This window comes from Lissotriton vulgaris, chromosome 4_1 (assembly GCF_964263255.1).
Source record: "Lissotriton vulgaris chromosome 4_1, aLisVul1.2, whole genome shotgun sequence".
NCBI classification, from domain to species: domain Eukaryota; kingdom Metazoa; phylum Chordata; class Amphibia; order Caudata; family Salamandridae; genus Lissotriton; species Lissotriton vulgaris.
The window spans coordinates 890,147,973-890,163,689 of NC_141691.1; the positions used below are offsets into that span (position 1 = coordinate 890,147,973).

At 41.8% G+C, this 15,717-nt stretch overlaps 1 protein-coding gene across 1 annotated transcript in view; it reads left to right on the plus strand.

The window, feature by feature from the left end:
• The window catches only part of PTPRM (protein tyrosine phosphatase receptor type M), a 1,525,420-nt gene that overhangs the window by 1,206,433 nt on the left and 303,270 nt on the right, over positions 1 to 15,717 (plus strand). The window contains exon 17 of the mRNA XM_086967355.1: positions 10,150 to 10,239. Coding sequence (XP_086823481.1) covers positions 10,150 to 10,239 — 90 coding nt within the window. The remainder of the gene's footprint in view (positions 1 to 10,149; positions 10,240 to 15,717) is intronic.

Below are 15,717 nucleotides of genomic sequence, written 5' to 3' on the forward strand. Positions count from 1 at the left end.
AGTCAAGTGGTGCAGTTTTGAGATGGTAGCTAGCATTGGGAAGGGGCTATCTGTCTGATTGGGCATTTGTTCAGCAGGTCTCTATGGAGTACCTGACCATGCGTAAGGGAGAGCCTTGCAAGTCCCCAAATATCAGTTGATGGGATGGGACCATTCCTCGTCTGTTGCAGCATGCCCAGATAGATGCCGGCTATCCTGAATAGGAAGTCAGAGCAATTCCTGGTTTAGCTAATACCCAGTCTCCTTCTTTGGATAAAGACAGGCTCCTGCAGCCTCAGGATATCTGCTATATGTTGTAATAAAGACCAGAGTATGGCTCAAAGCCCTCCACAAGTTAGCCCTTTTTTTTAACCTATTTACAAGTTTAAGTGATCAAGGTACTACCAAATGAAGCGACTTTTGATAAGGAGGTCTTATATATGGAATGTGATACCACAAATACTGTGCACACATGTGCACACCTCCCCTTTTTTATCGAACACAGATTCAAGATTTTATCTCTGGTCTGGGGGACAACAGCTCAGCAACTTGGACCACATGTTCGGTGTCAGAAATGAAAAAAACTAGGGTTATATTTGTGAAATACATTTTCAATGAATTCAGGGTGTAAAGAGTTGTAATTTACCATTCCTCTCTCAGTGTATCACACATTGAGTTTGTCACTGTAGAGAGTATATTACTGGTCCAAGCAGACTAGAGAAGAGGCACCAGAGAAACCTTAGGGTCTTGTGCAGTGCGGCTCTCTCAATTTCCTGACTTACGTTCTAATCAAAGATGGCCACACTATCTCTATTTTTGATTTTTATGAGCTGTTCTATGGGGTATGTAAAGGTCTCTAAGGAAATTAAGTAATTTTTTTGTGTGGTTTTTTTGTAAGTAGCACTACTAAAATCTCAAAATATCTTAGATTCTATAATATATGTTGGCTGTTCCTTTTCTACATTTATGGTAGTTGTTAGAGGGAATAAAGTTCCCCCTAGCAAGACTTTTCAATGCCATCATGCATCTGCATGGGACAGCACCTGGTGGCCGACCGCCCTCGGAAGCCCACCTAACCCCTCAGACCCCGCCAAGAACCTCGGCATCGTACTCGACTCATCACTCACCATGAACCAACAGGTCAACCCTGGCACCTCCCGCTGCTTCAGCACCCTCCGCAAGACCTTCAAGTGGATCCCCCGTGAGTCAAGGAAGACCGTCACCCACTCCCTCATCACCAGCAGACTGGACTATGGAAACGCACTCTACGCCGACATCAACAAGTCCCTACTCCGCAAACTCCAGACAATACAGAACCACGCCGTCAGATTTGTCCTCGGCATCCCCCAACACTACCACATCAGTCAACACCTACGAAGTCTCTACAGGCTCCCTGTGGAGAAAAGAGTCACTTTCAAAATCCTCACTCACGACTACAAATGCCTACACAACAATGGACCCAAATACCTCAACGACAGAATCAAATTCCACGTATGCAAAGCAGACCTCCGATCTTCCAACCTTGCACTGGCCGATACCCCGTTCATCCACAGAGCTAGAGCAGGCGGAAGATCCTTCTCTAACATTGCAGCCAAGACCTGGAATGAGCTACCGGCAGACAACAGACGCACCCCCCTCCCTGAACACCTTCACCTCAAGACCTGGCTCTTCGGGTAAACAGATCTGCGGACCTCCCCACACCCCCTCTCCCGCCTCAGCGGCTTGAGACCCTCACGGGTGAGTAGCACGCTTACAATTCCCTGATTGATTGATCATGAAATTTCAGTCTCACATGTAGAGTGTAAAAATGGCAAAGTCATTAAGTCATACTATCACAATATGTGGCACATTTCACTGCATAATTTGCCTTTTCTTGCCGTATAATGTGATCAACCCCGCTGCAGCATTTGGCCCTCCACTGCCGTATAATTCCAGAGGCCCTGATAATAACCTCCCTGGGAAACAGTAATCATTTGCTCCTTAGTAAGCAGTGCTGTGGTTGCAGATATGAGTGACATGAATGTATAATCTTTTTGCAGACCTAGGCGTATTGTACTTCTTACAAGATTTTTTCCCAGCGTTTGAGTAGTATTGCTTTTTCTCTTCATGGTTTTGTTTGAGAGGGTGACCTCTTTGTCTCTTTTTTACCTACCAGACATTTGCTCCTGGCTATTGCCTAAGAGTTTAATTTAGGGAAAAAAATGAAATCTCTGAAAGTTCACTCTCACAGCCTGCATGCCGAGGAGCAAGATTTGTGTTTTCCGGATCATTAAACTGACAGCTGAAATTAGTTGGCGGTATTAAAAAATAAAACACTAAATTACCGCTACACATGTCGTTTATGCATCAGGGCATGTGGAAGATGGTGGATTTTAATGTGTCTCTCTAATGGAGAATTTAAATTACAATGTTTATCAAATCTCCAATCTTTCTTTCTGCAGAGAATATTAATTCCGCGTTTAACTCTAAGAGGTAAATAAGATGAGCATTCCTCCGCCTGCCTAGGGGTAAATTGCAGATTGCTTGACAACGTGACATGGCGCACGAAATGTCAATTTTGTCAAACAAATTTAGAGAAACAGTTAAACTATTAGCTTCCTGGTGTTCGAGGGTCTTTTTTCTCTGGGAATGGCGGTTTCAAGCAGCAGGGCACTGTACCATATGGAACACTAACATGGCTAAATTGAATGAACGAGATGAGTGAGGAGATGGCGCTGCAGACACACTCAGTTAGCTCAGAACTGTCTATTAGCTTCTGCTGCTGCTGTTGAATAAACAACCAGTTAACATTGCACAGTCTTTAATTCTGAAACCAGGACAAGAAGGGCAATGAAATGTCATCCAGAAATAGAACAAGGTGATGTCTTTTTTCCCCCCCTTGTATTGTGCATTTCGTGCATGCGCTCTCGCTGACCTTGTAGAGTACCATTTGTGAGTTCCTAAATACCAATATATGTGCCTCCACACCTCAGTTAAAACAATAAATTCACAATGGCTTGCTTCATGAGGGATTCTAATAGTCCGCTCCTGCAGCTATCTCTGGAATCTCGTGAGTAGCCTCCAAGGTTATATAAAGCTTCAGTCTTGAGTACGGTACCCAGCACAGGGCACAGGTTAGTGGGCTGGCTGTCACTCCAAAATTCTATTTAGAATATGCCATAGCAAGCGATTAATGTAAACTCAACACGCTCTCTCTCTTCTTCCCACCTTTGCCCTATCTAGCATTGCAATCTATGACAGGATTGGAGCACCAGTCTTGCCAGGCCAACTCGATGCCCAAATCCTTTCCATGTAGTCCTCACTGCAATACAACAGCATCCAAGCATGCACTCCCCCACATAGCAGCATGTAGCTGCGTCTTACGAGAGTGCTCTGAATTAGTGGTGTAACAAAACTTGAGGGTGGCCCCCTGCAAAATACACGGAGGGTCCCCCCTTCTCCGGCCTACCACCTAGCACTATTGCTGTGGTTGTCCCATGCACCGTGGGGGCTGCGGAGGCTTATGCTACAGAACTGCTTTGAACGCTGTAAAAGTAAATATTGTTTAGCCTGTAATAATGTGGCACCACCAGATGGCATCCTAGTACTGCTGCCTTATTTTGCCTTATAGAAGCCTCTGCCCTGCAGGGAGGTCAGACTAAGCAAGACATGAATATAGAAAGATTGGTGCCTTGCGCATTTGTTCCGTAGTTATTGTCCATTTGGTCTATTGTTAAAAGAAAAAGACTTACAACGGACTTAGAGATCACCCCTTACTTACCATTAGTTGGCTCCAACATCACTTTCGCTTCCTTCCTTCTTATTGGTCAGAGCCTCCTCCTTGCCTCAGCTTCCTTCTTGGGCTTTGTGTGTGTCCCTACTGTGGAGCATGAACCAAGTACAGTTTCTGTTCTGGAGCCAGTGTCCTGCCACAGGCTCCTGCAGGTACTCTCATTTTACTTTTCACATGCACTCCTATAGCGTGCATATCTCTTCAGTCTCTCTTATTCACACTCACCCTGTTCCTGTTGTTGCTGCTCTCTCCCTCTTATTGCTTTCCCCCACCCTCAAACTGATGTAAGTTGTCTCTTTCCATCTGCCCTCCTCCTGATGTCCATTGCTCTTTCCCACCTTGTCCTCTCTCCTCTCACTCCATGCTTGATTTGCCACCCGGCCCTCCCTCCTCTCACTGTCCATTCTTGAAGAACCCTTCTTTGGATATCCCTCGTGTCTCTTGCCCCCTGCGCTGTTTTTACACATAATGGTTTGCGCCGGCTGGTGTGCAACATGCCAAGTAACATTTACAAAGCCAATACAGGTTGCATAGAGGAAACATGTTAGCTTTGCTGATGTTTTTTTTTTCATTGCCCCTGACTGCGTAGCATTTAGTGTGTTTCCAAAGTAGAATGTGTGGCACACATAATTTCCTCATACAAAAGGTAAAGTGAGAAAAATAATCACTTGCTTAAGTATTTTACTGCCTGGCCCTATGATGAAGTATGCTCAAAATTGTAAGTAAGAGCTGGTTTAGCTTCCCAAGAGGGATTCCAACACACATGCACAGTAAAATACTAAAATAAGTGACTTTTCTCTAACTTTATTTATTTATAAAGTTTTATATAGCGCGAACATGATCCCGAAGGATATCCGAGCGCTTTACAATTTGAGGGAGAGGAAGATAATAGTTGCAGTACAATCATCAAAAGGAATAGCAGCCCAAACAAATCAAATATGCATATCAAACAAAAAGGTTACAATTGAAAGGAACAACAAAGGGTAAGATAATAACTGGAACATAGCAAACAGGGAGGGGAGCAAGTGACTAGTTAATCAGAATAACACCAAACGCAGGACTTAGGGTGAAAGTCCAAAGCATTAGGGCAGATGATCTGAGACCCTTTTAAGGTAGGAACTTGTTCATGAGGAATCTTTTTACTTCCAATTTGAAGGCAACCTTGGAGGAGATTCTGCGTATTTCCGGTGGGAGAGAGTTCCAGATCTTCGGCACAGAGCCGGAGAAAGCTCAGTGACATATTCTCTTTTTGCGAAAGATCTGTGGTTTCAGGAGGAGAGAGCACTTCAAGAAGGTCTACCCCCTCCGTATAATTCTAGCTTTTGTGCTAGATAACTGGGGGGTTTAAAATGAAGGGCTTTGTGAGACAGACAAGAAATCTTTAGCTGAATTCTTGCTTCATAGGGCATTCAATTTAGGGATTTTAAGACTGGGGAGATGTGCTTGTTTCTTTTGGTACCCGTGACCAATCTGGCCGCCACATTCAGTGAAGCCTCTAGTGGGGCCAAGGTATATTTGGGGAGGCCACAGAGTGTAGCACTGCCATAATCTAGCCTCTGCAAAACAAGTGCTTGGACCACTTGCTTGAAGTCAGCTTGTGGGAGAAAAGGTTTGAGATTCCTGAGTATCCTCATTAGGTGATTAGCTCCCTTGCACACATTGCTGATATTAGTTTTCATGTTCAGATGCTTGTCTAGGGTGAGTCTGAGAGATTTGGCTGAGTCAACAATGAGGGGGGAGCAGTTGAAGGCAGTGAGGTGGTTCATCCAAAGGTCTATCTTGAGGATGTGGTTCGGGGGAAAAATGAGAAGGAATTCTGTTTTGGAGGTGTTGAGCAAGAGGTGGTTCTCAGTTAATCAGTTTTGAGTGTTTATTAGGGTAGCGTCGAGTGATATAAGGTTATTTGGGGAGGAGATTTTCAGATAGTTGCGTATCATCCGCATACATATGGATGAGAATGTCCGTGGAATTTACTGCATTAGCTAAAGGTTCCAAGAACAGATTGAAGAGTATGGGGGATAGGGCGGACCCTTGGGGGACACAATGGATTCTAGCTGGGAGAGAGTGTGGTTCACCTTAACTCTTTGGGATCTGTGGTGGAGGAAGGATGAGAACAGTTGCAGCACCGAACCAGAAAGGCCCATCCTGTGCTTCAAAATGGATAGGAGGTTGTTGTGAATAACAGTGTCAAACGCTGAGGAAAGGTCAAGGAGGATAAGGAGGCAGGATTCATTTTGGTTGAGCATTTACCTTTGAGTTACCTTTTGAGTGATGGCATTCTAAGTATGGAGGAAGTAAAGGTGAGAATATTTTGCTTCACACCACTGTCTTTATGTAGGACACATTAATTCCTACAAGGATGGCAAATATACTTACATTTCGATACCTTCAACTGTCTCTAGTGTGATTCATTTCACAGTTCTGAAAGGGAGAAGGCTCAGCGCAAAGTTTAAAACGTGTTTGCACAGTAGTGGAAGGGAGCAGCGGTGTGTCGGTGCAAAGAGTTCAAACGTGTGTGTCTGCACAATGGTGGAAAGGAGCAGGCTATATCACAGTGCAAGCCTTAAAAAATGAAGGGACATATTTACAAGTGAATGGCGAACCGTGACATTGAGCAAAACGCTAGGCCATTCTGAAAACGCAGGGATACACCGTATTTACAATGGTATGTCATATCCCTGTGCTTTCCCTAGCGCTAGCGCTAAACTCAGCTGCTTAGCGCCAGCGCAAGCACCCGTGCACCATAGTGCAATGGTGTGTGCTTTGAGAGTATGATTGTTTATGTGCAGGAAGGTATCCCTACCTGCACATAAACAATCACCAAGGACGATTTGTATCTCCTATGTGTGCTGAATTGTGCAGCACACTAGAATTTGCATATCATCATTTTTTTAAATGATAGTTTATGTGCAGGAAGGAACACCTTCCTGCACATAAACAATCATTCATGGAAATGTGCTATTTCAGTGTGTGCTGCACAATGCAGCACATGTAGAAACAGCAAATATGCGGGAAAATGTAACATTTCTCCTCGTTATGATACGACTAGGTTTTTCCTGGTCTTAATTGTGGCGCTGGCCCATATTTACGCCACCCTTGTAAACAGGGTGTGTGTCAAAATCAATGGGCTTTTCGGTGGAATGCAACAAGTCTAGCGTGAAAGGGGGATTTATTTACAAGGTAGCATTTTTTAAAATGTTTTTTAATTCTTTTTATTAATGCACACAAAGGAAATCATAAACACGTACAATAAATACACTGGGTTGCATCTCAATTCACATTACAAATACCGGCGACCTCCTAGTCAAAAGAAATACGACAAAATATCAAAATACGGGTTCAAGGAACCTCTGACGGCGTTAGATCATCCAGAGTGGCCGGAGGAGTACAAATCTCGCCCCTGTACAGAATCTTGCCCCATTTCTTGGGTCTCCCTCTGGCCACATACCCACCCCCGCTCTCTAAGCATACACCAGTTCAGATCCTCCATCCATTTCCGAACTGTAGGTGGCTGTTTTGCCCCCCACAGCTGAGCAATATTACGCTTGGCAACACCACAAGCCAACGTGGCCCACACTTTCCCGTGGGATGGGAGGTCAGTTGGTTCCCAAACATTCAGGAGACACCTCCGGGCCTCCAAATCAAAGCTCACTCCCCACACCTCCCGCACTTTGGCGTGGATACTGGACCAGTACCCCTGAATGTGAGCACAGTCCCATATGATATGGAAAAACGTTCCAACCTCACCACAACCTCTTTTACATACATCACTCATTGTTAAACCCATTCTCACCATACGCGGACCAGTAACATAACAGAGATGGAGAATCTTTAATTGAACCAAGCGAAGTCTCATTTGAATCTGAACGACCCTCGGAGAGGCCACAGCCTCCCTCCAATCTTCATCATCTAGTACCAGGCCATCGGCAGTCCACTAATCTCTAAGACCCAGCAGGGGATCACCCGTGTGATTAACCAATTTCCTATATAGCAAGGAGATCGTTTTGGTTGGGAGATGACCGTCCAACACTCGATCTTCCAACGGGGAGGCCTCCGGGACCTCCGCCTCCCGGGTGATACTGGCCAGCAGCGCATGCCTGATCTGGAGGTAGCGAAACCTCTCATTCCCGTGCAGTTGATACCGTTCCTGCAACGTCTCGAACGGGAGGATTCCATCCTTACCCCAGAGATCGCCCACTCTGGAAATCCCGATGAGGTCCCATTTATCAATACAAGGCCGCATTAAGCCACGCTAACTGGCTTAACGTCACCTTGTAAATAAGGCGAAGGGATTATCGCCACAGGAACTTAGCAAAAAGTGACGTTCCTGTGGCGATAAGCCCTTGTAAATATGCTCCATAGTTTCTCAGCATATAGCAAGTTAGTATAAACAACACCATCTGTCCGAAAGCCCAGATGGTCCTACACAGCAATTTCAACTAGTTCAGAATGAAGAAGAAAATTCTGAACCTATCACATTAGGGCCAGAAACAACAATAAATTGGGTAATGCGAAAATCTGATGTTTAATACTTTGACCACGGCACGAATTCTGCAGCGGTGCTGGAATTCTAATCAGTGGGCGAGGTTGGGACGGCTCCCGGCCGTTCTCCGCACACGACCACCGTCAAGTGGGACGGTTGGGGCCCGTCCACAGCATCGAAGGGGTTTAGACGTCTAGATCCAGCATAAGTGTGGTTTGAAGCACAATATAATGATAAATTGCTGTGCAAAGGAGTAACTGTGAGGACTTAACAGACAATAGTTGTCACTAAGAAAAACCTGAGTAGGTTGAGGTGTAGAGGGCTGCTTAACAGCCCTGTAAGCATGTCTGATAGAGTTGAAAACAGTTTTTCATGTATGAACGATTTCCTGTGATGGGGAAAATATACCACTGGGTATTTTGCCAGGAGCAAAGTATTTGAATAGATCAAGGACATGTATAAAATCTACATATAAAGCCTGCCTTTCATAACGGTATGTAAAATTATGTGTCCCATGGGGGAGAGTCAGGCTGTTTCATTTGGTGCAATATTGTTTTCCTATTAGAATTTGTTTGCAGGCTCCTTTTAGCTTCAAGTTCAGCCTCGACTCTGCATGGTTTCCACCTAACAAAAGACAGTTAAACAAGCACTTGCAATGCAATAAGTCTCGCATTTGAGAGTTTGAGCTATTGGCATTGTAAATGGCAATGCTTTTTATTAATGTGTTTGTTTTTTTAAACGATAAATGAAGGGCATTGTCATTTACAATGCCAGTAGCTTGAAATCTCGCAAATGTGAGACCTATTGCATTGCAAATGCATTAAGAGAGAGCATGTCCTGCCTTTTCCTGCCGGCAGGTGCATGCAGGACAAAGCTCTTTGAGAAAATAGTGCTTAAAGGCTCTAATTAAAGCCTACCGAGCAACAACACATGTAACAGGGAATGTCCTCATCGGAGGTTACAAAATGGGAAAAGGTGGTACTAAGGAGGTACTAATAAGCCTATTGACTAATGAAAAGCCACAATTTACAATGGGCAATGACACAAGCCAATGAAAAAAACTGGCCGGAGAGTTGGCAGCGCTTTACATCTTACCTTAATACAGCATGCCTTGCAGAGCAGCGCTGCCCGGGCTCAACCTAAAAATATGGCTGCCTTTGATTACATTTTCCTAATTCAGCCAACTTTTGCTTGTACCCTTTTTAATTTTCATAAGTATAAGGTGGATCTTTCAGATGTTGCTGCATTTTCAACATTTGCATCTAGTATAGGACTAGAGCTATGAGTAAATGTGAATCTTATATAGCTCAAACATATTTGCCCACAATTTCTCAATTGAAAGAAATTGAATGCCCCTTTTTCCAACTCCAGTCTAGATAAGCAAGTCAAGGTGCATTAGATTAGTTCTGCGAAATTTTAATTCAGGAAGGACAGATCCATGCACCACTTTCAGAATAATTGTTGTCAGCGTAAATGAGTTCCAAATAGAATTATTTTAAGTGCGTTTATGTTATGTAGATATCCTGAAATTCAGCATGCGCATTCTCTCCCGAGCAAGTGTTGGACATCTCTGGTTCAGTTCTGCAAAAAAATTTCGTCTACCTTTTTTTTACCAATGCAACAAGTATACTTTAATTTTTACCACCATGCAAAAACTGTTTTTTCATTCATCCCCTTATCATTGTGATAGTCTTTCATAAATTCTCATGCACCCTCTGTGTGACACAAGTTCCCTAATTAGGAGATTGGCATTGTCATAAGAATATGACACTATTATTTACTAATCACTACTTCTCCCTCCATTTGTCCCAAGACCTTTTTGTACTGCTCACCCAATGTTTGCCTTCTCCCTAAAGAGCCATATCATGCACAGAAGAGTACTTGCATGTGTTTACACTCCCTTTCTGCACTGCAGGGCGAGTTTATGCAATGGAAACAGAAATGCGGATTACAGCATCCAGGCCTTACCATCCTTGACCCTTCATGAATTCTGCTATCCGCAGAGGTAGGTTTCTTGAGAGGGTCATCCTCATTACTTGGCATGTCACAAAAATAGTCCCAGTGCACCAAGTTACATTTCTCTAAGACAGCATTGTCGGCGCATGGGTAGACAGAGAGTCAGTCTAAGTGCAGTGTGTGAAAAACTGGAGCACACATGAAGGAAGTAAAATAAGCGAACCTTGGGGCAGTCTAAGGTAGAGTTCTGCGGCAGGATGGAGACTAAAATAATGGAATAAAGGAGGGCCCCAGAGGAGAATAGGTGTTCACTTGTGTGGTCTGAGCTAGATCAGTAAGTTCTAAGGCAAAGACCTCGAATGGGGATAAAATAAAGATTGCTGTGTTGTATGCAAGGATGAAGCAAATGACTTATCATGTATGCATTTGAGTGCACCATTGTGTTAGGAGAGCATTTCAAGGGCCTGAAACAAATTTCACAATGTATCCGCTGTAAACAACTTCGTCAAATATTGCAAACATTTAAAACCATAGCACCTTGATTATGCAAGAAGATGGGGAAAGTGTAATCAGTATGACATGGTAAAGTTGGAGATGTTGATGGAGGCAATTTTTTCATTCACATTTTTTTAGATCACTGATTTGTAGAGTTGGATATTTACAATATTGACGTATGAAATCACTATAATAATAATCCAGGAAATGAGAAATCAAGTACTCACTCCTTAATTTAATTAAAAGTGTCCATAGTACATTATTTAAAATTGGAGTTTTTAACAGCTAGCGGGGAATCAATTTTACACCCGTTCATTGAAGCCAAAATAATGAAATAGATTTTGTTTGTTAACTGCCATGTCCATTTTTTTACACGTTTCTGGAGCAAGGTGCTTGAAGGTGATGGACAATCTGTAATTCTGCAGTTAATGTCAGAGGTATCGCTGACATCCATTTCCCTTTAAATCCTTATATCTGTCTGAATGTTGGTTCTCTTTAGGAGCATTGCTTTCCCCGCTCTTTTTTTAAGTGCATATATAACTTTCAACAGGTCCACTTTGTTGCGAAGCACTAGCACCTTGTTGATGTTCACCTGCAAAATCAAAACAAATGTTTATTTATTTAACTGCCATCCAAATTCTACGTGTTGGTGAATCAATATTTTCACTTTTCAGTATTGTGTCTTAAAGGAGACACCCAAATCTCATTAAAAAATCATGGCATTGATTTTTGCAACTTTGGACATTCACAAGAACTTCCCAAGAGTGTGTATGGAAATGTATGTAAATCCTAAATTTCCCGATGCACTCCACTAGTAAACTAACTACAGCAAGAAAGCATGCATGAGTGATGTAGACTGATTTTTGTAATTGAGAAAGGTACTTCTCCTTTTTCTTTCACTCTTGTTTACCTTTATTTTGTTCTCTGTTTTTCAAATTCTCTTTCTTTGCCACAAGCCTCAGTCTCTTCAATTTCCTTCCTTCAATTTCTCCCTTTCCTTGTTTTCTGCCTGTTTATCTGCCTTTATTTAAACCCTTTTTCTCTCCTTTTTAGGTATTGCCTAACAGCCAAATGTTAGCTGTCTATATGCGCAAGCCGCTTGTGAACTATACTAAAGTTTATCACAAAATAGAAATGACAGTGGTGGTTTCAATGGTAGAACATCATTCCCAGTATCGCTTATTAGCTTTTTTCTAAAGTATTGGTGCCCCTCAGGGTTACACATAGACACCTCACTGCCTCAAATGTCTGCTAACTGTGGTTTTAACAAAACCCAGTATTCAAACAATATATAGATATAGCCGCGGCACTCTAACTTGTTTGTTAATTTATTCATACAAAGTTTTAGGACAGTAGATTTCCATTTATACATACACCAAAAAGTATTCTTTTAGCACTGTTTAATATTGTGAAATATCAAGAATCAACAATAATCCTCAAACATTTTGTTCAAAGTAAATACATTCTGACGTTGTAGTTTAGTAAGGATGATGCATATAATACAACAGGCTTGGTATGAAGCAATATATGTTATGCAATTCCATATACAGCACATAAGTCACGTAAGAACAGTGTCGCACAGATGTAAATTGTACAGAAATAGTATTCTTGTAGAGCGATGAAGCGGCAGCCGACACGTGTTTCGTTACTTGGTAACTTTTTCAAGGCTGCAAGTAATATCAAACAAAAAATGTATAGAATATGTTGATAAAAAAGGAATTTGTAAGAAAGAGATAGGCACATATTTGTGTGCTGAGTGACACATGAAGTGCTTATCAAACAACTTATCTGTGCTATAGTGAAAAGAGTTTGTGAAAGAAATGAGAAGAGTAAAGACCCAAATCCATACTGTGATTTCGAAGAACGTAAGCAGACCAGAAACAAATAATCGAAAAAAATATTTTTTTAAGTAACTGGTACTTGTATCGTGTGCTTGTTATTGTTATTTACATAATCCAAGGAACCAAAGAAAATATCACACTTACATCCCAAGCAATAAAAGGGAGTTAGTCTAGGGCAATATACCTTTCGGTGAGCGATCCAATCAATATGTTGGAGTTTCGCAGACTCCTGGGTCCCCTATATAAGTGATCTCATCCTAACAAAGATAAAAGTATTGGAAGAAAAAGATACATATATTTAAATATAGCTTTACCATGTCCTAGTAAAAAGGAAGAGAAATATTATGTAGTCTCTTCTTTTCGAAAGAGGGCCCAAATCTTGGCCAATACGTTAAATTACCTATTTATATTACTAAGTGCAAATCTTCCATGGTAAGAGTCAGTACAGTGTCAAATCAAATGATGAGAAATTTCTTATTCCAATGTCTAAGAGGGAAAAATAGTTTATTTGTATAGTTCGCTCATATATATTGTTTCTTTGTTTCTATATCTGTCATAATAAGGTCAAGTAATACTTAAAGCCGGGCCACTCACCCAAGATGGAAAAGGCTGAATCAAGCAAAGTAAAGATGCTGGAAAGTTAGGGTGATTTGATAGCTAAAAACTAGGGGAATATCTTGTTATAAAGAAGGTTCCAATATTACAGCCCTCTCAGAAGGTAATCCAACTGTGTTAGGTTCGAGTCTAAAAATATGTAAGCCATAACTTACAAATGTAAAATAGCCCTTTCTAGGCAGACGGCTTGTTCCCAGAACGGATATGTTTCAAAATGTCTTCCATAAGTAGAACCTTAAAGGGACAAGCAAAGTAGGACAAGCAAAATGCACAGTATTAATATTGCGTTAAAACATTACATTACCAAAAATAGAAAATAACTTGTTTTACGTTTATAAATATATGAGCATGGGGAGTTTTGAATATTACCTAAATCAGAGATCCTTATGCGTATTTTCAAATGATATTGCATGTAGATTGACAAGTATTTAAAATGGTTACTGTATGTAAAAAAGAAAAAAACAAGTATCAATCCATTTTCTAAATGGATTGATACTTGTTTTAAAAGTCAGTTTGTATTTCTAAAATTAACTGAGATAAAGTCTATCTATTCGCAACAGAATCACACCAGAAGCGTGAATGAACTTACATAGCAACGTTACAGTTAGCCGGAATAAGACCAAAAATGAGTGGAGCTGAAGGCGCTCTGATAAGCCCGCTAGGAAGAAGAGACAAGAGGACAATTTGTTCGAATACGGTGGAGTTCAGAAAATATCTCAAATTAATACATCTAACTGACCAATTTCTCATAGAGTAACGAGAACCTCTAAATCACTATATAGACGTGAATGTAATGCTCCATTTGTTAATGCCACGCTATCACTCGTAACACTTATATCGACCTCACTGGGCAATGACTCAAGTATATACTTTAAGACACACCCACAAAAAATATATATAGCACGTTGCTAGCATCACCATTTGTTAGAATGACTAAGTCACTATGCATGCATGGGTATAATACTCCATTTAGTAATACCATGCTATCTCTCATACCATGGAGAACAACCTAGCTTGGTGATTGGCTCAAGTTTGTGGTTTGAAGCACACCCGCGCATAGAATATACACATTTGCTAGCACCACCAATTGTTCCAATAACCAACCCCAACCCATTAGGTGAGAATACCAGCCCAATAGCAATACACGATCCCCTCGGCACCTGTGTAAACCAACCTTATTTATAGAGAAAGCTCCTCATTCTTGATAGCCGTTCTGGGTGGTCATGTCAACAAGCTGTCCGGGTAAAATGCCTGTTTTTATATGGAGCCGAGTTAGAGGTCTTGCGTCTTAGTTGTTCGACGCATTTCCGGTCCAACCACATAGGAATCAACATAGAAGTAGGACCAAGTTCTTGGCATTGTAGTTTCTATGGCTGACTTGCAGTCATGTTGTAGACATAGAAACGGGGTTCAAAAACGATTGCAAAGTAGGTGTTTATTCATGATAGTATAACACCCTGTTTAACCCCTTCTATGCTCATGACAGAGCCGCTCCGTCATGAGCCTCGGTTGAGCTGTGCTCATGACGGAGCGGTTCTGTCATGGCCCGCTCGGCGCACCTGCGCGGATCGAATTTCGCGCCTGCGCTGGACGTTCCATTGAGCGGGGCGGGCCATGACGGAACCGCTCCGTCATGAGCACAGCTCAACCGCGGCTCGTGATGGAGCGGCTCCGTCACGAGCATGCGAGCGCCGCTCGGCCCCCAGCCCCCTTAGCGCTGCGGCGGAATTCCTGCTGCAGCGAAGGGGTTAAAATAATTAAGCTAAATCTATATATTCCGGTAAAACCGTAATAACCACATTGTTGCACTATAAAAGTTAGTAATTATAGTATATGTGATGTAAATATTGCGTCATTTTCATTGAGAATCCATATCACATACCATAGTATAGAATCCCCTGCTGGTTAAAAAGAGAGAAGAAAGAAAGACAACCCCAGCACCCAAAAATATATGGAAAGGAGACTGGGTTATTGTGTTTACCCCTGTAATATTATGCTTTTCTTGACATTCTACAACAGACTTAGATTGAGCAGAAGGGCAACTTATAACATACTGTTTATGCAGCACAATATATCAAGCAATAAATACCACAACAATATACATAAAATTATTACCAATACACCTATATCAGTACCAATATATATATTAGTGATCCACAATTTTCAAATGACAGATTACATAGTTAGATGGGGAAGTTGTTCTTTTGTCAACACTATGATTTATTTATTTTAGTACATTTTGGAAAAAAGGGGGTTCTTAGGTTATGGTACAGGTTTGTAGTATGGGGATTATCTACTCATTTAGAAAGACATAATTCTTTGTCGATACTTTTGTCTTTGCCTTGCTTGCAGCGCTCCATGAGAGTGGACGTGTATTTTCCTATCAGTTCATGCTATGCCTGTAGTTCAATGAAACTAAAATGGCGTTGCCTATCCCCGAACATATGTAAATTATCAGCTTCTTTGTGGTGTTTTATTGTTAGTTGGTTCGAAATATCCCCCTGCTCCTTTCGTTCAACGTAAAACTTTAATTACCAAGACGTTTGGCAAAACGGGTTCGACTGCTCTTCCCATGT